At 46.3% G+C, this 21,689-nt stretch overlaps 1 protein-coding gene across 6 annotated transcripts in view; it reads left to right on the top strand.

The window, feature by feature from the left end:
- NIPAL2 (NIPA like domain containing 2) overlaps positions 1–21,689 on the top strand; it is a 187,191-nt gene that overhangs the window by 39,218 nt on the left and 126,284 nt on the right. Inside the window, exon 1 of one of the 6 annotated variants that reach the window (XM_056522369.1) lies at positions 11,798–11,841. The exons of 1 other annotated variant lie outside the window; for it this stretch is intronic. Coding sequence is in view for 3 of the 5 variants with exons in the window: in XM_056522368.1 (XP_056378343.1) it covers positions 15,421–15,519 (99 nt within the window). In the remaining 2 variants the exon portion in view is untranslated. Of the gene's footprint in view, positions 1–11,797; positions 11,842–12,405; positions 12,650–13,460; positions 13,627–15,240; positions 15,520–21,689 lie in introns of those variants that run through there. 4 more of the 6 variants (XM_056522370.1, XM_056522366.1, XM_056522368.1 and 1 more) reach the window with 4 other exon arrangements.

Raw genomic sequence — 21,689 nt, 5'->3', positions numbered from 1 at the left:
ATGTGGGGGAACTGTACTGCCAACCCTAATGTGGGGGAACTGTACTGCCAGCCTAATGTGGGGGACTATATTCCACCTTGTGTGCTGGGACTATACTGCCAACGTAATGTGGGGGACTATATTGCACCTAATGTGGGGGAACATACTGCCAAAGTAATGTGGGGGACTATACTGCCAACGTAATGTGGGGGACTATATTGCACCTAATGTGGGGGAACATACTGCCAACATAATGTGGGGGACTATATTGCACCTAATGTGGGGGAACTATACTGCACCTAATGTGGGGGAATTGTACTGCACCTAATGTGGGGGAACTGTACTGCCAACCCTAATGTGGGGGAACTGTACTGCCAACCCTAATGTGGGGGAACTACAACCTAAAGTGGGGGATCTATACTGCCAACCTAGTGTGGAGGGAACTGTGCTGTGTACTTAAAGTGGTAGTCCACTAATAAGATATATAAGTGTGCATAGGAATCATAGGAGTTATCTATAGTCCGGCCCTCCAACGGTCTGAGGGACTGTGAACTGCCCCCCCCCCCCCCCCCCCCCCGTTTAAAAAGTTTGAGGACCCCTGCTTTAAGAAATGTCGCTTTGAGAAGAATAAAGGTGCTTTCCCCTTTAAGATGATTGCTGAAGTGCTGCAGTGGCTTGGACTTGGCTAATGGGGGTACTGTAATGGATACTCCCCCTCTATTCTGCAGGCACTCTGTGGTAAATAGTTTTGCGACCAGACTTGCAGGTACTAATGGGTTAACGCTAACAGGTACTGACACCGCAGACTTAATACTGACAATCGTTGGTGTTTGCTGAGTCTGTGCTGCAGTGGGTGCTTGACGAATAGCGGCAAAACCGGACACAGCAGCCGGAACCTCCAATATGGCTGCACCAGAGAACTTCCTCTGTGCAACACAGGGCGGCTCTTTGGTTCCTCCTCGTTTGATTGAAGAGGCGTCACTGCTGGGGACTGACGGGGCGGAGCTGCGATTGATCGCGTGCGTGGGAAACCCTGGAACAACTTAACCCTTTCAGGTACTACCTCTGTACAGTTCACAGTAGCAATAAGTCTTTTCTTCACCTCCCCTCTATTTCGCAAGCACCACGATTAAAACACTTTCCTCTGACAAAGTCCTGAACACTTCCTGGCGCAAACTTTATTTGCATCGGCATGCGATTTTTGCAGACACTACTGGACACAGTTCATACTAGGGGGGAGGACTTGTGGCATAAGGCGCACACCCGTATCCTGTTCGTGATGCCAAAAGTTGAGGTAACGTGGTGTTATAAGGGTAGATGTTGTTACCCTAGGGGCAGATGGCATTAACCCCTTGTATTCGTGATGCCAGGGCGTGGTTTATCCTCGATACCACCCAAAGGTATACCGCTTGATCCTGGGCTATGTACGGGGGCAATAATGACTCCGAAGCCAAGTTACGGATAACAGTAGCTTTACTGAGGGTAGACAGTTGGTAAAGTCTAGACAGTTCAGCCAGGGCCCACGGAGGTGACCAGTGACTCAGAGACCTTAAGGGCTTGCTGGGACTCGTAGTAGGACTGGACAATGTAATGCAGGCCACACTGACTTGACAGATGACAGGGACTGACTTGACTGATGACTGATAAAGCTGTGACTGTAGCTTACTTGCATTTGATGGTGGCTGCAGGACCTGACTTTGAGACCTCCAACACTCTGGACACACACACCAGGCACGACTGACCTCAGCAAAGACTTATCTCCAAAGAGCAAAAAGTGAGAGAACTAGCTCCACCCAGGGCTTATATGGGGGAGAATAGCAGGGAGACCATAGGTCACTCTTGGGGTCACCTGGTCACTTATACCTCCTGGGTAACAATCACATGACATATCACATGGTACAACTCTTAAAGCAACAAGTTATTTTATAATACATTACAATGCAGAACATATGTACAGGGGGGAAACAAGTACAAGGGAGCCCAGGGGACACTGAAGGGAGGCAGGTAGAAGATGGAGTAGGCTTCCCACCAGCACAGAGTATTTCTGGAGGGGCAAGCTGTGCATAGCTAGCTTGCCCCCTGACTGGTGAGCAGTTAAGGGGTTAAGAAATGTACAGGCAAGGTTTTTTTTAGCCCCCTCCCCCGCCTGTAAAACTTGCCAGTGGCTACAGTGGTATGTCCCATGGGTAGGGGGGAAGGAGTGCACCAATCAGGGGTTTAATAGTTTCCCGGGCTTTCAGGGGCCCTCCCCTGGGTATTTATAGCTGTGGTGCCTCCCTTCCCCCCTCAATCTGCCCAGGACCCGGAGTTTTGGCTGCCGGTTGGTATGTATCTGCCCCTTATTTATGGCCCGGATGGAGCAGGAGGGTGGGGGCTGGCCTGCTCGCTTGTGGCTGAGCTGGCCTCCCCTCCTGTTGCACCCTGGCGCTGGGTTCGGGAGGCTGACGGACCTCTCACCCTCTCACAGTCCCGCTCTCCTTCCCCCTGTCCTGCCAGTTCCTTTAATCCCCTTCCCTGCCCGTTCCTTTAATCTCCTGCCCGGTCCTTTAATCTCCTGCCCGGTCCTTTAATCCCCTTCCCTGTCCCGTTCCTTTAATCTCCTGCCTGTTCCTTTAATCTCCTGCCCGTTCCTTTAATCTCCTGCCTGTTCCTTTAATCTCCTGCCCGTTCCTTTAATCCTTTTCCCTGCCCGTTCCTTTAATCCTTTTCCCTGGCCCGAGCCCCATCCCCAGGAGTGCTCCTTTTGAGCGCGCTTTGCCTCCTTCCCCCGTTACTGTCCCCTCCGTCTGCGGTGGCGGCCCCCTGGGTGGCTTCTGCTGTTTTTTTTTTTTTATAGGTTTGCACAAATGGACGTTTATTAACGTCCATTTGCGTATCCCCATCTATGATGCGCGCTCACAAGTTGAGCGCGCATCATAGCCGTCGGGTCCCGGTTGCTATTAGCAACCGGGACCCATGCTAATGCCGGACGTCGCCGAGCGGGCAGATGTCCGGCATTACCTTTTTGGATGCGGCGATCAAAGTTGATCGCCGCATCTGAATGTATATATAGGTGCCCGGCTGCTCAGTCGGGCTGATGGGGACCATCGCGATTAAATCGCGATGTCCCGATCAGCTGGGACGCAGCAGGAGGGTCATTCACCTGCCTCCTGCGCGTCCGCTCGTGGATTGATTGCTCTAAGCCTGAAATTCAGGCTTGAGCAATCAATCACTGATAACCCAAGTCATTGCCATGTTAACACATGGCAAGTGATCTGTGTTAGGATCTGTGTGTGCAGTGTTGTGGCTCCCTATGGGAGCTACAGCATTGCACAAAAAAAAAAAAAAAAAAAAAAAATAATATGTTCATGAAGATCAATTTAACCCTTGCCATAAAACGTTTGGATCCCTACTCCCCCCTCCCTTTTTTCCCCCATACATAAAAATAAATAAATAAATAAAATAAAAAATAATAAATAACTTAATAAATGAATAAATAAAATAATAAAATAATGAAATTTAAAAATCTGTATTACATCAAGCATATACACGTATACGGTATCACTGCTTGCGTACATGTCCGTACTATCTAAATATATCTTCGATTGCAGTACTCCTTCAATGGCGTACGCGCAAAAAAATAAATAAATAAATAAATAAAATTAAATAAAAACAAAAAAAAAAAAATAAATAAATTGATAAATTAATAAAAAATAAATAATGAGTTACAATGAAATGAATAAGTACAAACTGTGTGGATTTCAATACCCATACGCATGTGGTATCAAAGGCCACGTGCGTCAATGTCAGAACTATCAAGTTATATATCCTCATTTGATCGCACGGTTTAGGGTGTAAGCGCAATTTAATAATTAAATATATAAATTCTACAGTCCCATATAGCGTATTTTGGTCGCTTTTTATACCAAAAAAAAAAATAATAATAATAATCACATCTCTGATTGACACGACAATGGTACCGCTGTAAACTTCGGATCACGGCGCATGGTTCTTGCAGCCACTGCACCCCAAACCCTCCATCACCTCTCCTCCCCAAGTTCCCAAAAAATAAAAAATAAATAAACCACTGTGGCCGCTGCTGTCCCTCTTCCTGAGTTCTCTGCTGCTGGTTTCCCGGCGCCATTCCGGGCGGCGGCAGAGTACCCGCAACAAGGTGGTCTCCAACGTGCCTTGTCCCACGCCTGCAGTGGTGAAGTGGTTCCTCCATCTTTTGTGCCTTCTCCATCTTCTGGACTTAGTGAGCGTTCTGTTGCGGGGGGCAGGGGTGGCTCTATTTTCGTGCCTGCCCTTGGGGCTTTGGCAGGCCAGTTGTCTTCAGCTGGCTAGGCTGGGTTGGTGCCCTCTCCTTCCCCGGTTAGTGTGCTTATGGCTGTTCTGGGTAGTATCTGCCTTTTGTTCCTGTGTGTTTGTTGGGTTTGGGTCTCGGATATAGGTGTATGTCTATGTTGGTCTCTGGTTGTGAGTTGGGTACGTCTCTTCTTGACGGGGTGCTTTGGTGTGGTATCGTTTTCTGCGGTGAACGCTTAGGTGAGTGGTCTTTTGGCCTTACGCTCTGGATGACCGGGTTTTGTGGATTTAGCTCCTGAGGCTTGTTCCTTATCCTGAATCGGTGGTACCCAGTTACGGTTTTGTTTCTTTTGGTTTTCTCCCCCCTTGGTTTGGTGTTTCTCTCCGTCACTGGTTGTAGTCCCTCTCCGCTGCTCTGTTTGTCCTAGTGTATTGTCTGATGTTTTCTCCTGTTTTGCTCCCGATCTCTGGTAGGCATGGGACTCCTGTATGTCGTGCTGGGTGCTTTAGCTGATGTGGCGGTGGGTAGGTTTCGCTTGGGTCTCAGTTTGTCTTTCCTTGTGGGTTCTTCAGTTTGTGGTTGTTTTTCCGGAGGGGGATTCTCCTGTACTCTACGCTTGTTGGGGTGTGGTTTGTTGCAGTCTTCCGCATGCCGTGTTGGCGTTGGTCTGCAGTTTTCCAGTTAACGGGGAGTGTTTGCGTTTTCTCTGTTTTGGTTTCCTCGGGGCTCGCTAGGTGCCCCTGTTCCGGTCCTTGCTGGTTTACTGTGTGTTCCGCATGGAATATGGTTCTGGGCGGAGTTTTTTCCTGCAGGTTGTCTCTGGCCACCGAGGGTGTCTGGTATTTGTGCCCCCGCATATGTGCCCCTGGTACGCTATGGGCTGACATTTCGGTTGGTTGTTTTTTTTTTTCAGGAGTTGGGCAGTGGACTGGCCTGCTTTCAGTTCCCCATTGCAGTGCACGGGGAGCTCGCTCTGTTCTCGGTTGTGGCTGGTTTGGTCGGTTGTTGGTGTGGTGTTTGGTTTTCCAATGGTGCTGCGGTGGGTTTCTGCCATGCTTGGGGTTTTGTTTGAGCTTTTCCCTTGGTGTTGGTTGTGGGACTTCGGGTGCTTGCTTTGGCAGCTCATGTTTTAGACTTGTAACGTTACTGTGTGGGTTGGCTTGGCCCCTGTGCTTGGTTGCGCGCTAATTTTGTGATGCTTTTCTTCTTTTCTAGTGTGTGATTTGAGTGATCAGGGGGCCTGTTTTCTTCCTGTGCTCGGCTTGTTGCACCTAGTGCTTCGCTGTTTGGAGTTACAATTTATTTCAGGGCTACGCTCCCTGGGGTCGGTATTGGGTGTTGATGTTTTGTCCCGTTTTCTCTGGCTGTAGTTCCGGAGGGTTGCTTGTGCGGCCGGCCCGTGGGTCCTTGGGGAGAGTAGTGTAATTCTTGGTCCGTTTTGGTGGCTCCTGCGGCTTGGTCGCCCTCACAGTACGGCGCTTGCGAGTGGTTGGTGTTGGTGTGGAGGCCGGGATGTCTACAGTCGAGGAGGGTCCCGGAGGTTCCAGAGGGTCTGTGGACAGCGGATAAAAACGTAAAAAAAAAAAATATTGGTTTCCATACCTGGATTGCCCCTTGATGGCTAACCTTACAAGGCTCTGATGTTTGATTTACGGTTTCGTTTTAATAGGATGTGATAATGGAAGTTATCTGCTGTGTCACCTCTCCAAGGAGGTTCGAGATTTGTGCAGTGTTCTCAGTGTATCCAAATAACATTCTGAGTATGTAATGCTGGGATCTTCACCTACAGTATGTGAATCACCTACAAAAAAAAAAAAAGTTGGTTGGCTTTCCCGCTGTGCTGCGATCCAGTGGGGTGCGTTTGGCGCACGGCACATGGCAGGGGGTGATTTTATTTCTGCTTTGCAGGTGGTGTATACCCAAGGAGCCCGCGAGTGGGTGGTGTATACCTAGGGGCTGGGCCCGCGAGTGGGTGGTTGCGGGTCGGGTTTTTGGTTGTCATTTTGCGTAATTTTTCTGATCCGAGATTTTGCGCTAGCTTTTTTCAGGGCTATGTGGATGGGGCACTTTTTCTTTCTTCTCGTCTCCTTCCATGGGACTTGGGTGTCCGTGTTTTGGGTGCCTATTTTGTGCGTTTCATGGAAAAAGTAAAAAATAAAAATAAACAAAAAAAAAGGCCCGTCGGTCCGAGACTGTTTAGGCGATCCGGGAGATGCAGCTCGTGCTCCGTGAGGGTCCGTGACTGACTGTTTTGTGAGTTCGGGATTTGCTCGCTTTTTGTTTCGGGGGCCAGCGGAGGTGGCTGGGTTTCCGGAGAGGGTAGCGCTGCACGTGGGGCGCGGGCGATCTGCATGTTGTGTTGCTATTTTTGCCCAGTTTGATGTTTCCCATGTGTGTTTTTGTTTTAAGAGCTGCTTTCTGCAAGGTGGTGCGAGTGTATGGGCGAGTCTGAGAGAGAAGTTCACACGGGTTATTTAAAAAAAAAAAAAAATAAATAAATAAATAAATAAATAAAAAATAAAAAAATAAAAAAAAATGGTCCTGGTGGCAGGTACCTCGGATTTCCTGGAGAGGAAATGTGTTGAGCAGATTTCCTGGAGAGGAAATGTGTTGAGCGGATTTCCTGGAGAGGAAATTTTTGGGTGTGCCGGGGGGCTGAGGTGGCCCCAGGTGTTGGCTATCCAGTATCTCTTGGGTGGGGGTCGGAGCCCAGTGTAGGGCTAACTGGTCTCCTCCGTGGCGGTAAGAAGATGGTGAAAGCGGGGTCAACCCGGGGTAGACCTCCACACAGGACAGTGTGGCAGCACCTCTCGGGTTGGTAAGAAGCCAATCGGTGTCTTTGTTACAGTTAAATTGTTATTTATATAAGTAATTTTATAAATAAAGCTGTGGCCGATTCCCACCCACGGAAAAGTTAAATTGTTGTTGTGTCAGTTATTATTTAATTCATTATTGTAGTAAGGGGGAGGGGTAATTATAGCCTGCTAGGAGCTAATTGGGTCTCAACAGTCTGGAGGGGCAAGCTGTGCATAACTAGCTTGCCCCCTGACTGGTGAGCAGTTAAGGGGTTAAGAAATGTACAGGCAAGTTTTTTTAGCCCCCTCCCCCGCCTGTAAAACTTGCCAGTGGCTAGAGTGGTATGTCCCATGGGTAGGGGGGAAGGAGTGCACCAATCAGGGGTTTAATAGTTTCCCGGGCTTTCAGGGGCCCTCCCCTGGGTATTTATAGCTGTGGTGCCTCCCTTCCCCCCTCAATCTGCCCAGGACCCGGAGTTTTGCCCTCCCTCCCTCCCTTTTTTTTGTATCTCTGTTTCTTGTAAGTCACAGCTTGGCGGTAAGAAGACGGTGAAAGCGGGGTCAACCCGGGGTAGACCTCCACACAGGACAGTGTGACAGCACCTCTCGGGTTGGTAAGAAGCCAATCGGTGTCTTTGTTACAGTTAAATTGTTATTTATATAAGTAATTTTATTAATAAAGCTGTGGCCGATCCCCACCCACGGAAAAGTTAAATTGTTGTTGTGTCAGTTATTATTTAATTAATTATTGTAGTAAGGGGGAGGGGGAGTTATAGCCTGCTAGGAGCTAATTGGGTCTCAACAGTCTGACAGGAACTGTCTGACAGTCTGCCTCACTACAGTTCCCTCCAGAAATACTCTGTGCTGCTGTGCTATTTCTGTAATAAATCTAAGAGGCCTCAGCCTCCCCCAAGCAGGGGGGCAGAAAAGGTAAAGTGTGTGGCTTATAAATGGACTAGTTGCTATTTTATGCCTGACTTTCACCGGTCACTATATGATGGCACAGTCAGAGATGAGTTATCAATCTGACTGTGCCATCATATAGTGAGCGGTGAAAGGCAAGTACTCCGGTGCAACAAAATTTTTTAAATCAACTGGTGCCAGAAAGTTAAACACATTTGTAAATTACTTCTATTAAAAAATCTTAATCCTCCCAATACTTATTAGCGGCTGTATACTACAGAGGAAATTCTTTTCTTTTTGGATTTATTTTCTGTCACGACCACAGTGTTCTTTTCTGACACCTATGTCCATTTTAGGAACTATCCAGAGCAGGAGAAATTCCCCATAGCAAACAAATGCTGCTCTGGACAGTTCTTAAAATGGACAGAGGTGTCAGAAGAGAGCACTGTGGTAGTGACAGAAAAGAAATCCAAATATAAAAGAATTTCCTCTATAGTATACAGTGTTAATAAGTACTGGAAGAATTAAGAATTTTTATTTGAAGGAATTTACAAATCTGTTTCACTTTCTGGCACCAGTTGATTTAAAAAAAAGTTTTCCACCGGAGTACCCCTTTAAGGTGAGTGAAGGCTGGAGACAAGTTGGACTTGGATAGTTCAGTGTTTTTAAGCACTTGTTGTAGTTAAGGTGATTGGCATTGCCATCCCTCAAAGTACACCACAGCCTCAAGCGCACTGCACCCCCTATTCCTTTCTATGGCAAATATTCATATACATACTGGGCAGGAATAGGGATGGGCAGAGGTGGGGCCAGGGGTGGAGTCTCGCTGGGGGCCCTTGCTTTATTTGGTCTGGGGGCCCTGAGTGGTGTCAGTCTGCCCCTAGGCAATACATGACAGATCAGAAAAGCAAAAGAAAATTACACTTGTGGGGACATTTGTCAAAACCTGTGCAGAGGAAAAGTTGACCAGTTGCCCATAGCAACCAATCACAATGCTTCGTTCATTTTTCAGATGCCTGATTGGTTGCAATCTGATTGGTTGCTATAGGCAACTGGGCAACTTTTCCTCTTCACAGGTTTTGATAAATAGGAGGCCCATTTCGATATTTGCTATGGGGCCCCCTTTCTTCTATGAATCCCACTATCAGAGACCAAACATATTTACTACTATAAATCTCACGAAATTGGTGCATATGAAATATCTACACCAGATTGTAGTGTTTCAGTAGACACAGCTTCCCCAAAGTGAAACCAATAAAAAAAAAACACAGCTCGGGTTAGGGTCACATCTGCATTGGAGGTTCCATTGCAAATTTGATTCAGGAGCAGTGAATGTAGCAGGACGGTCCACCGCATGACAGACACCAACCCATCCCAAGGGACCCCACTGACTTTAATGGGGTCAGCTGTGTTTCTATCTTGTGTCCATCATTTTGCAGAATTCTAAGCAGTGCGTGCAGTGCTATTTGTGTCCCATCATTGAAAGCAAAATCTGGGACAGAAGAATGGGCCTACGACACAGATGTGAACAAAGCCTCACAACGCAAGAAAACAAGCCCCCCGACAGGTCCATTGATAGAAAAGCTAAAAAATGTATGGAAAGAAAGATGGAAAAAACAAAACAAAAAAAAAAAAAACATAATGGGTTAAAGGGGTACTATGCCCCTAGACATTGTATCCTCTATTCAAAGGATAGGGGATAAGTTGTGTGATCACAGTTGGTCCAGCTCCCGGGACCCCCTGCGATCTTCGGGCCGGCACCCCAGCGTTCTGAACATTTCTGTTCAGAATGCCGGCTTTGGGCTTCTGTATTTGTGACGTCATGACACTCCCCCTCCATTCATGTCTATGGGCGGGGGTGTGACGGCTGTGTACTTCTGCTCCATAGACATAAATGGAGGGTGAGTGGCATGACGTCACGAACACGGAAACCCGAAGCCGGTGTTCTAAACAAATATGTTCAGAACGCTGGGGTGACGGCCCCGGAGATCGCAAGGGGTTCTAAAGGCAGGACCCCCTGGGATCAGACTAGGGGCAGAGTACCTGTCATATCACAGAAAAAAAATAATGCTTCTGTATGTCACTCACTAGGTCATGCAGATGTTTTACATGTCTTTTTAATATGTCTAGCTTCTGTATTTGGCTCACAGATGCCTCTGTTTTGCTGCTTACACATTCTGACATCCACTGCTCAGGAAGGGAAATGTCTGAGGACAGAACTGAGCCCACCCTCACTCACTATGCATTCACTTTCTCCCTAAGGGTACGTTCACACTACGGAATTCTACGGGCGGAATTCCGTGGGCGGAATTCCGCGGTGTGAACTTAACATTAGTGTGAATGAGTTTCCGCGAGACCCCTTCACACTGCGGAATTTCAGCGGCTGACTATTCCGCCGCTGAAACATGTTCATCCTTTATGCGGATTCCGCAAGTACTGCATAGCGGTCAATGGTGACGGCTCAGTGCCCCGCGGCCCTAGCGCCGAAGTATTTTCGGCGGCGGCCGCCAGACGGAATTCCGCAGTGTTAGCGCACCCGAAGTCTGCTGTGCTGAGTATTTTCATCCAATCACTGCAGGACGCTCTGTAACCCCTCTCCTCTCTGTTTCCTCTCTGTTTTCATTGTTAGTCCCGCCCACACTTCCTGGACTTTGTCCCAGACTGGGACAAAGATGATGCTGTAGCCAGACAGAATTATGATCTGGATGACATGGGGACCCCTAGTGTTTTTTTTTGTTTTTGTTTTTTTTATAATCCACAATTTCTATAAAAAGGCCTGGTCTACCTATTTATCTACTGTGAGTGCAACGGGCTCGTCAGACCTTCACTCCCTCCCTCTCCCCTTAAAGGGTACCTCTCATCAAAAAAACTTTTGATATATTATAGATTAATATATGCAGAATAACTTCACAATTGCATGTTATTAAATAATATGCTTCTTTCTATTTAATTTTCCACTTTGAAGAAACCACCACTAGGGGTCTCCCTACCAGTCCTGGCAGCAAGCATTTCAGACTCATGCTGGAGTCCTAAACACTACGAGCTGCCAGCCTGCTTTGTTCACAGCCTGTTTGGCTGTGAACAAAGCAGACTGGCAGCTCTGAGTGTTTAGGACTCCAGCATGAGTCAGAAATGCTTGCTGACAGGACTGCTCGGGAAAAATACAATAGAAAGAAGCATATTTTTCATTAACATGCTATTGGAAAGTTATTAAACATTCATTAATCTAAAATATATCAAAAGTTTATTAGATGAGAGGTCCCCTTTAATCCAACTTAACTATCCTGATCTTGACCTGCGACATTGGTTGGATAGAGGTATTAGGACAGTAGGCCACTTATATCATCAGGACACACTACACTCCTTTGAAACGCTCCGACACAAATACGGGATCTATACTTTGGACTTTTATAAATACCTCAGGATAAGGCATCTACTACCTACTCTACAACTGTCCTCTCTGAGAACAGATGCTTCGACTACCCAACTCCTCTCCTCTGCCATAAAGGGCCTTAAGCCTTTTTACTCATCAATGCTACACTTCGACAAATGTACAAAATCCTTTCCCCTGAGACTTTGGGAGAGGGACTTAGCTATCTCTACTACCCCAGAGGATTGGGAATCTGCTTTCTGCTGCCTGAATAAAGCGCAACAATGCTCCTCACACATAGAAGGAGATTTATCAAAACCTGTGCAGAGGAAAAGTTGCTGAGTTGGCCATAGCAACCAATCAGATTGCTTCTTTCCTTTTTCACAGGTCTCTTCAAAAATGAAAGAAGCAATCTGATTGGTTGCCATGGGCAACTGCACCACTCTTCTTCTACACAGGTTTTGATAAATCTCCCCCCATAGAGTCTGCCTACAAGACTATCCTACGTTGGTATTTCACCCCTGACAAAATAGCCAAAGCATTCCCAGGTTCTTCCCCATACTGTTAGAGAGGCTGCGGTCAAGTGGGCTCACTATACCATATTTTGTGGACCTGTCCAGCTCTTCTCCAATTCTGGAAAGATTGTAGAGTACTAATAGAAAGCCTACTGCTTTCTCCCATCCAATGGTCTCCCTCCTTGGTATTGTTATTTTTAGGAACGAACTCCATCCCACTCATATTTAGAGACCTATTCTGCATTATCTGTATTATCGCTAAAACCTCTTTGGTTTGCCATTGGAAATCTTCTAATACTCCTCCTATAGATATATTGATCCAGAAATTACCATATTTTTCGCCCTATAGGACGCACCGGCGTATAAGACGCACCCAATTTATAGGTGCGAAATCTAAAAAAATAAAGATTTTGAACCCAATAGTGGTCTTCAACCAGCAGACCTCCAGATGTTGCAAAACTACAACTCCCAGCATGCCCGGACAGCCAACGGCTGTCCGGGCATGCTGGGAGTTGTAGTTTTGCAACATCTGGAGGTCCGCAGATTGAAGACCACTGCATAGGAGGTAATACTCACGTGTCCCCGCCGCTCCGGACCCGTCACCGCTGCCCTGGATGTCGCTCCATCGCTGTCGCCGTGACCCAGTCGCTCCGGAACGTCTCTGCTGCCGGCCGGATATCCTCGCTCTCCGTCGCCGCCATCACGTCGTTACGCACGCCGACGCACGTACGCGACGACAAGGAAGGAGAGCGCCGGCCATACAGGGGATCCATGAACGGAGAAGACACCGGGGAGGAAGGTAAGGTCCCTCCCGGTGTCCTCTAAGCACTAACCCGGCTATTCAGTCGGGCTGTTCGGGACATCCGCGGTGAAATCGCGGCGGTCCCGAACAGCCCGACTGAACAGCCGGGTTAGTGTCACTTTCCCTTCAGACGCGGCGGTCAGCTTTGATCGCCGCGTCTGAAGGGTTAATACAGGGCATCACCACGATCGGTGATATCCTGTATTAGCCGCGGGTACCGGCCGTTGATGGCTGCAGGGACCGCCGCGATAGGGGTGTATTCGTCGTATAAGATGCACCGACTTTTTCCCCCCAGTGTTGGGGAAGAAAAAGTGCGTCTTATACGGCGAAAAATACGGTAAATACTACCTATTCATATGAGAAGATTCTGGCCATGGGCTCAGGTAATATGAAAAAATTCCAAGCACGTTGGGCGTTGTGGAAATCTTTCCCACATTGCAAAGATATCTGACCTTTTCCTATCGATATTTACCCAGTTAACGATACACCTCTCTCCTACTTCATTTCATTCACTATCATTTCATATAGAGATGAGCGAACTTACAGTAAATTCGATTCGTCACGAACTTCTCGGCTCGGCAGTTGATGACTTTTCCTGCATAAATTAGTTCAGCTTTCCGGTGCTCCCGTTAGCTGGAAAAGGTGGATACAGTCCTAGAAATGAGTCTCCTAGGACTGTATCCACCTTTTCCAGCCCACCGGAGCACCGGAAAGCTGAACTAATTTATGCAGGATAAGGCATCAACTGCTGAGCTGAGAAGTTCGTGACGAATCGAATTTACTGTAAGTTCGCTCATCTCTAATTTCCTATATTAGGCTATATAGGGCCATAATACGCGTGTCACCTATTGACACCTTGATTCATAGCCCCTTCATGTATATGATGCTTGGGTAACTACTTCATGGATATGCTATCTTTGTTACTCCATCCTGTACTTGTCTTTGTCTCCTCCATGATATTTGGAAATATGGAGGTATGTTCATAACTGGATTAATGTTCTTTGTTTCTTTCAGTTATTGTTGTTATTTACCAATGTTTCTCGATGTACCAACTAATCACACAAGCCTTGTGATAACTGTGGCGGCTGCGTCTGTCGCCGTGTCCTTTTGGTTTTTTATGTTTGTATTGCAAAACTTTCTCAATAATAATTTATTGAACGAAAAAGGAGATAAACTTTTTTTTTTTTTTATGAAGTATATTAGAAAAGTTAAAGGGGTACTCCGGTAAAAACCTTTTTTCTTTTAAATCAACTGATGGCAGAAAGTTAAACATATTTGTAAATGACTTCTATTAAAAAATCTTAATCCTTCCTATACTTATTAGCAGCTGAATACTACAGAGGAAATTCTTTTCTTTTTGGAATGCTCTCTGATGACATCACGAGCACAGTTCTCGCTGCTGACATTATAATAATAATAATAATAATATTAACACTTTATTTATTGTTGTCCTTAGTGGGATTTGAACCCAAGGCCCCAGCGCTGCAAGGCAGCAGTGCTAACCACTGAGCCACCATGCTGCCCTTAGCATACATCTGCTATGCATGGTTGCTAAAATGGAAAGAGATGTCAGCAGAGAGAACTGTGCTCGTGATGTCATCAGTGTTCCAAAAAGAAAGAAATTTCCTCTGTAGTATTCAGCAGCTAATAAGTACTGGAAGGATTAAGATTTTTTAATAGAAGTAATTTACAAATATGTTTAACTTTCTGCCACCAGTTGATTTAAAAGAAAAAAGGTTTTCACCGGAGTACCCCTGTAATGTTTTGCCAAGATGAGCGAACTTACAGTAAATTCGATTCGTCACGAACTTCTTGGCTCGGCAGTTGATGACTTTTCCTGCATAAATTAGTTCAGCTTTCAGGTGCTCCGGTGGGCTGGAAAAGGTGGATACAGTCCTAGGAGACTCTTTCCTAGGACTGTATCCACCTTTTCCAGCCCACCGGAGCACCTGAAAGCTGAACTAATTTACGCAGGATAAGTCATCAACTGCCGAGCCGAGAAGTTCGTGACAAATCGAATTTACTGTCCGGGCATGCTGGGAGTTGTGAGGCAATGTTCCATCGTGACTACTAGAGATGAGCGAACTTGCAGTAAATTCGATTCGTCACGAACTTCTCGGCTCGGCAGTTGATGTAATTCCACCGGAGCACCTGAGCACCTGAAGGCTGAACTAATTTACGCAGGATAAGTCATCAACTGCCGAGCCGAGAAGTTCGTGACGAATCGAATTTAATGTAAGTTCGCTCATCTCTAGTAGTCACGATGGAACGTTGCCTTCTAGGGCAGTGGTCTCCAACCTGCGGACCTCCAGATGTTGCAAAATTACAACTCCCAGCATGCCCGGACAGCCGTTGGCTGTCCGGGCATGCTGGGAGTTGTAGTTTTGCAACATCTAGAGGTCCGCAGGTTGGGGACCACTGTTCTAGGGTCTTGCCCTCTTTTAGCATGCGATAGCCCAGACATGCGAATTGTTACGCTGTGACACAATGACACTTTTGTCCTGCTCTGCTGTAGACTGACAAGTACTGTGTGCAGAGCTGCTGTGAACAAGGGGTGTGTACTGGGAGATCACTCACACACCCTCCTGGAGTAGGAAGTGAGTGCACACTGGGAATTTCTGCTTGCCAACAAAGCCAGTGGCACTGTGCACCAGCTGTGGTCACTCATACCATGCCAGGGTCTGCTGCCAGCCCTGCACTAAACTGATGCCAACTTTCTATGAACAGCCAATCAGTTCGCCCCTTTATCCCTCAGTGAATAAGGGAAAATGGGCAATAAGGGATCAATCGCTTTCCTACCTGAGAACGTCACAGACACTCATGCAAACAGCACAGGTATATCCAGTGTATGGAATGACTCGCATCAGGTAAGTGACACCCGGCTGGGGGCGGACTGGATGATTTCAAATTTATGTGACATTGATTTGTATTGATTTAAGTTTATATCAATAATGTAAGATATATATATATATATATATATGTATGTATTTATATATGTGGGTGGTGGTTTATAAACTTTTAGATCACTGGTTAAAGTTTTTCTATATTGATAAGTTCTATTTGTATGTGATAAGTAACCAGCAAATTGTATCACTCATGATTCAGAAAGAAACAATTAACAATATGTTAAAGGCCACTGGCAGGACCGTAGAGCATTGTTTCCCAACCAGAGTGCCTCCAGCTGTTGCATAACTGCAACACACAGCATGCCTAGACAGCCTTCAGCCACTGGCAGGGGCCTAGAGCGGGGTTTCCCAACTAGGGCACCTCCAGCTGTTGCAAAACTACCATTCCCAGCAAGCTGAGACAGCCGAAGGCCACTGGCAGGATAGTAGAGCGTTGTTTCCCAACCAGGGTGCCTCCAGCTGTTGCATAACTGCAACAAACAGCATGCCCAGAGAGCCAACGGCTGTATGGGCATGCTGGGAGTTGTAGTTTTGCACCAGCTGGAGGCACCGTGGTTAGAAAACACTGCTCTACGGCCCTGCCTGTGGCCTTCGGCTGTCTCAGTATGCTGGGAGTTGTAGTTTTGCAACAGCTGGAGGTGCCCTGGTTGAGAAACACTGCTCTAGGCCCCTGCCAGTGCCTGAAGGCTGTCTCAGCATGCTGGGAGTTGTAGTTTGGCACCAGCTGGAGGCACCCTGGTTGGGAAACACTGCTCTAGGGCCCTGCCAGTGGCTGAAGGCTGTCTGGGCATGTTGGGAGTTGTAGTTCTGCCACAGCTGGAGGTACCCTGATTGGGAAACGCTGCTCTAAGGCCCTGTAACTGGCCAAAGATTGTCCGGGCAAGCTGGGAGTTGTAGTTTTGAAACAGCTGGGGGCATCCTGGTTAGGAAACACTGTTCTAGGCCCCTGCCAGTGGCCGAAGGCTGTCTGGGCATGCTGGGAGTTGTAGTTTTACAACAGCTCTAGGCACCCTGGTTGGGAAACACAGCTCTAGAGAAATGAACTGTAATAGGGAAAAAGTGAGTTATCATTCATCTACAACCTGAACGTTCTTGGATTTTAGCATACAGCATAGGTTAGGTAAGGGTATTTTGGGTATTTAGACATAGGGCTTCCTGGAACGTGTAGTCTCCCAGCAGGTGGACAGCTACAGGTTTACTTGGGCCTATATGGGAGAAGGGATTCGTAGCACACAAGAACATCATTGTCACAGTGGTGCTTGCTCCTGGAGTTCCATTCATCATTTTTAAATCTGGTTTCCTATACATTGTGTTACGTGTTGGCAGAGATAAGGGTTAAAGAGGAGACAAAAGGCGTTTGTCAGATGGCCTCTTTATTGCCAGTGCTTTGGGCTAAATTCATTTCCATGCTATCTGGAGGCGCACAAGAGCTCATTGTTGTGCAGATAGGGCCCTGCCTTTCACAGTGGTCTCAGCTTTTTGAAGACGCAATTTGAGCTTAATCTCAGAAACTCATATTTACCACCGTCTGCGAATGAAAGCGGTCAGTCCCTGACATGTGGGAATGAAATTAATAAGAAATAAAAAAAAAGGTGTCAGACTGAAACTAGGATTTTGGCACCAGAATCACAGAAAATTCTGTTGGAAGCATCTCACATAATATTTCATATGGCTTTGTGGTAGCGACAGGGTGTTTGGAGAAATGCCTTATCACTTCGTGATGCCAGGGCACTGTTAGCCTATACACGGTGTGAGGTTAGAGACAGCTTCTCCTGGGCCAGACACGGGGAGTAAGTGAACACACCGACGTCAGGTTATGGATAACTGTCTTTACTGAGCTGAGTGCACATGGTATTACACAGACAGTTGGTTTTGGGTAAGAGGATGCAGCGTAAACCCCCGGGAGCCCTGTTGCCTTGCTGGGACTTGTGGTGCTTTCATCAAATGGAATTATACTAACTTGTAAGACGGGTAGATGAATCCTGGTAAGTAGGGTTCTGTCAAGGTATTGTAGCCTTCACCGCCGGGGCATGAACTTCCACCGTACGGGTGATCCTTGCAGAATGACCAGATGAACTAGATTTCATCTGGGCCTTCCCTTCGAGCACACAACACAACACACCTTACACCTTTACCACACTGCTGCTCTGCAGTAACTGGGGCAACTCCTCCTCCACTATACTATAAGGGGCAGAATGTTGGGGTTCCCATTGGCAGGCAGAGTCACATGGGGTTTACACTGCTCTCTCTTAAGGGTACAGTAACACATGGATAACATATATACAGATAACAATAGAATTAATTAGAAAAATATATTACTTCTCAATAAAGTGCAAACCTAATTAGTAGTACAATAAGGCCCCTTTCACACTACTGTTATAACCCGCGAATAACGACCGTCAAACTCAAATTTTTTTTTTGTGGGGGGGGAGTTTGACGGCTATCATTTTGATGGGTTATAACAGGCAATAACAGGTCCTGATGGACCCCATTATAGTCAATTGGTTCCGTTGGGCGCCTCTATTTTCAGAGAGAATAGCGGGAGAAAAAGACGGCGCAAGCACTATTTATTCTCCCGCTATTCGTGATACTAAAATAACAGACTTCACACTGCCGGAGACAAACTGTAGTGTGAATGTAGCCTTAGTCCACTGTTTCCCAACCAGGGTGAGAAACTACAACTCCCAGAATGCCTGGACAGCCAAAGGCTGCCAAAGACTGTCCAGGCATGCTGGGAGTTGTAGTTTTGCAACATCTGGAGGCACCCTGGTTGGGAAACATTGCCTTAGTCCTTTGATGGGCCCAACACATTGTGCTGCCCAAAGCAGTCTGAAGCCACAGGACAGCCATTGGTGCTTGGATACCACAATTACTAGTGTTCACATACGCCATAACGGTATAAATAAAACATGGCCAGGGGATAAGTGTGAGTGCAGGCGCAGTGACCATGAAAAATATTTTTAAAAAAAATATCTTTTTTTTTATTAACATTTTCCAATAATTCTTTTTGTTTCAATAATTGATTAAATAACACCTTTTTTCAAGAAAAAAAAGAAGAAAAAAACTACAACTCATCTGCAAGTTCTACACTAGCAAAGAGCTGGTGTGAAAATTTTGATGTAAAATCGACTCTCACCCCTATGAATATTTCATGTAAAACATGAAATTAACATAGCCACGCCCACTTTGTCAAAACTGATGAGACTAGTGTAAACCTTGGACGTAAATCTTCTCATGTAAAACACTTCGAATATCTGATGAAAATGTTTTTTGTGCAAAATTTTTGCTGCAAAATGCAACATTTTTAACGTGAAGATTTTTTTTCTATACGACCCCCAGTGTGTATTAGTATAGGTGTTTTTTATTTTTTAAAGGGGTACTCTGGTGCTAAGACATCTTATCCCCTATCCAAAGGATAGGGGATAAGATGCCTGATCGCGGGGGTCCCGCCGCTGGGGACCCCCCCTGATCTTCCACGCCGCACCCCGTTAGAATCAGCCCCCCCGGAGCGTGCTCGCTCTGGGTCTGATTACTGGCGATCACGTGGACGGAGCATAGTGACGTCTCGGCTAAGCCCCTGTGTGACGTCACGCTCTGCCCCCTCAATGCAAGCCTATGGGAGGGGGCGTGACAGCTGCCACGCCCCCTCCCATAGGCTTGCATTGAGGGGACGGAGCGTGACGTCACACGGGGGCTTAGCCATGATGTCACTATGCTCCGTCCACGTGATCGCCAGTAATCAGACCCAGAGCGAGCACGCTCTGGGGGGGGCTGATTCTAACGGGGTGCGGCGTGGAAGATCAGGGGGGGTCCCCAGCGGCGGGACCCCCGCGATCAGACATCTTATCCCCTATCCTTTGGATAGGGGATAAGATGTCTTAGCGCCGGAGTACCCCTTTAATACAGCAGATTGGTGCCAGTTTTGAAACCAAGTGCACTATTAATATTGCACCTGTATTACCGCCTATTAGGACCTAGCCACCAAGAAACCCCTACAATGGACTCCAAATAAAATACAGTATATCACAGCAAGTGGACATCAACTACAAATTAATCATCCCAAAGAAATTTTTTTTTAAATAATCTTTATTTCCTATTTGTAATTGTTACAATTTAGCCCATCAGCACAGCGCCACAAAGTATCCAGTTCTCCTAAGGAGCATCCAAACTTGCTTCAATCTTTTTCAGTCGTTTTTTAATCTTTGCCACGTTTTCCCCTGCATTTTTCTCGTGACAAGTCATGTGATTCTTTTATTATCGTTTGACTCAAGGATTTCTATTTAAGAGTTGGGGGGAAAAAAAGCCTGAAAAAATGCCATTGCTACATCCACATGGCTTAAATCCACAATAAATCCACAAGATTTATTTAAGAAAATTGCCATAGTCTCAGCATGCTGCAATATTACAATACTAGAACTAAGCAAAAAGAAACACCCTAGGAGAGTGAAAAAAATAGCAAGGGAAAAATCATCAAAAATTGGGTCTGGCGTCTCATAACTCTATATTGACTTTTGGGTAAAATCTGGTACGTAAAAACGGGATTCCACTTTACTTTGGAAAAACTACAATAAAAAAAACCCACCATACTCGCTGTATTGCTTTTCTATTTGGACCAAAAGCCCTGAGGCCTGATGTTAGTTGGGGGTGAACAGGGAAGCATGAGGCTATGTTCACACGGTGGATTGTCCGCACAGAAAATTTCCGTGCAGACTTTCTACCGTCAACGGAGCACTGGAAGAATATGCCTGCGCTAGGACCTCTCGGAAAAGCGTAGCAGAAAGAATACATGTGTCTATTCTTTCTGCAGACACCAGGATCGGAATTTCCATGGCAGAAACATCTGGCACAGAAATTCAGCCATGTGAACAGTGCAGCAGAATCCCATTGAAATCAATGGGACTCTTCTGCAGCGGAATGTCCGTGCAGAATTGTTCTGCGGAATTCAGCGCGGAAACTCCGCCATGTGAACACAAGACCCGCATGATGGTTTTTTCTTTTGTCCTTTTTTTCTTTTATTTTTATTTATTTTTTTAACCCTTTTGTGGTGTGATTGTGCTTCGGGCTAATTTTTTTAAATACTGGCAAGCTGAGGGTATGTTTCTCAGGAAATCTTGTGTAGTATACTACGGTTTTAGGTCCGGTCAGGAAACCGCATACGGGTCAAAACTGAGCCGACCAGAGTCTCCGTTTGACTCCGATCGGCTCATTAAAGTAAATGGAGTCACGGGCTGATTCGGCTGGGGTACGGGAGCTCCCGGTTTGTCCCTCCCCCCGCCGGATCCGGCACCCGTATGTACAAAACATGGTGTGAATGCAGCCTTAAACAGATTTGTAAATTACTTCTATTTAATAATCTTATCCTTCCAGTACTTATCAGCTGCTGTATGCTCCACAGGAAGTTGTATTTCTTTCTGGAATTCTTTTCAGTCTGACCACAGTGCTCTCTGCTGACACCTCTGTCCTTGTCAGGAACTGTCCAGAGTACAAGCAAATCCCCATAGCAAACCTCTCCTGCTCTGGACAGTTCCTGACCTGGACAGAGGTGTCAGCAGAGAGCACTGTGGTCAGTCTGGGAAGAACTCCAGAAAGAAATACAACTTCCTCTGTAGCATACAGCAGCTGATAAGTACTGGAAGGATTAAGATTTTTTTAAATAGAAGTAATTTACAAATCTTATATACTCTTTGTATATCTTTGCATACTCTGTATTTGCCACAGCAGCGTGCACTAGGCATTAGGTAGTTGTGCTGGCTATTTTTCTTTTAGTTTTTTTTAAATTTACAAATCTGTTTAACTTCGTGGCATCAAATTATTTAAAAAAAACATTTGTTTTCCACTGGAGTACCCCTTTAAGTGGACTTATACTCGGGGCTGTTTGACTTTTGAAATAGCATATACGTCCCGAAAGGAATCACTAGGTGACTGAATGGGGTCCGCTGCTCTCATAACAGTATATGTCCGTTTACGGCAGGATGCTGAGAGATATTATTAATGGGGGCAGAACGTGGTGTGATCGTATCCTTAGTATAGAGCAGTGGTCTTCAACCTGCGGACCTCCAGATGTTGCAAAACTACAACTCCCAGCATGCCCGGACAGCCAACGGCTGTCCGGGCATGCTGGGAGTTGTAGT

This window comes from Hyla sarda, chromosome 5 (assembly GCF_029499605.1).
Source record: "Hyla sarda isolate aHylSar1 chromosome 5, aHylSar1.hap1, whole genome shotgun sequence".
NCBI lineage: Eukaryota > Metazoa > Chordata > Amphibia > Anura > Hylidae > Hyla > Hyla sarda.
This window is presented reverse-complemented; position numbering and strand designations above follow the sequence as displayed.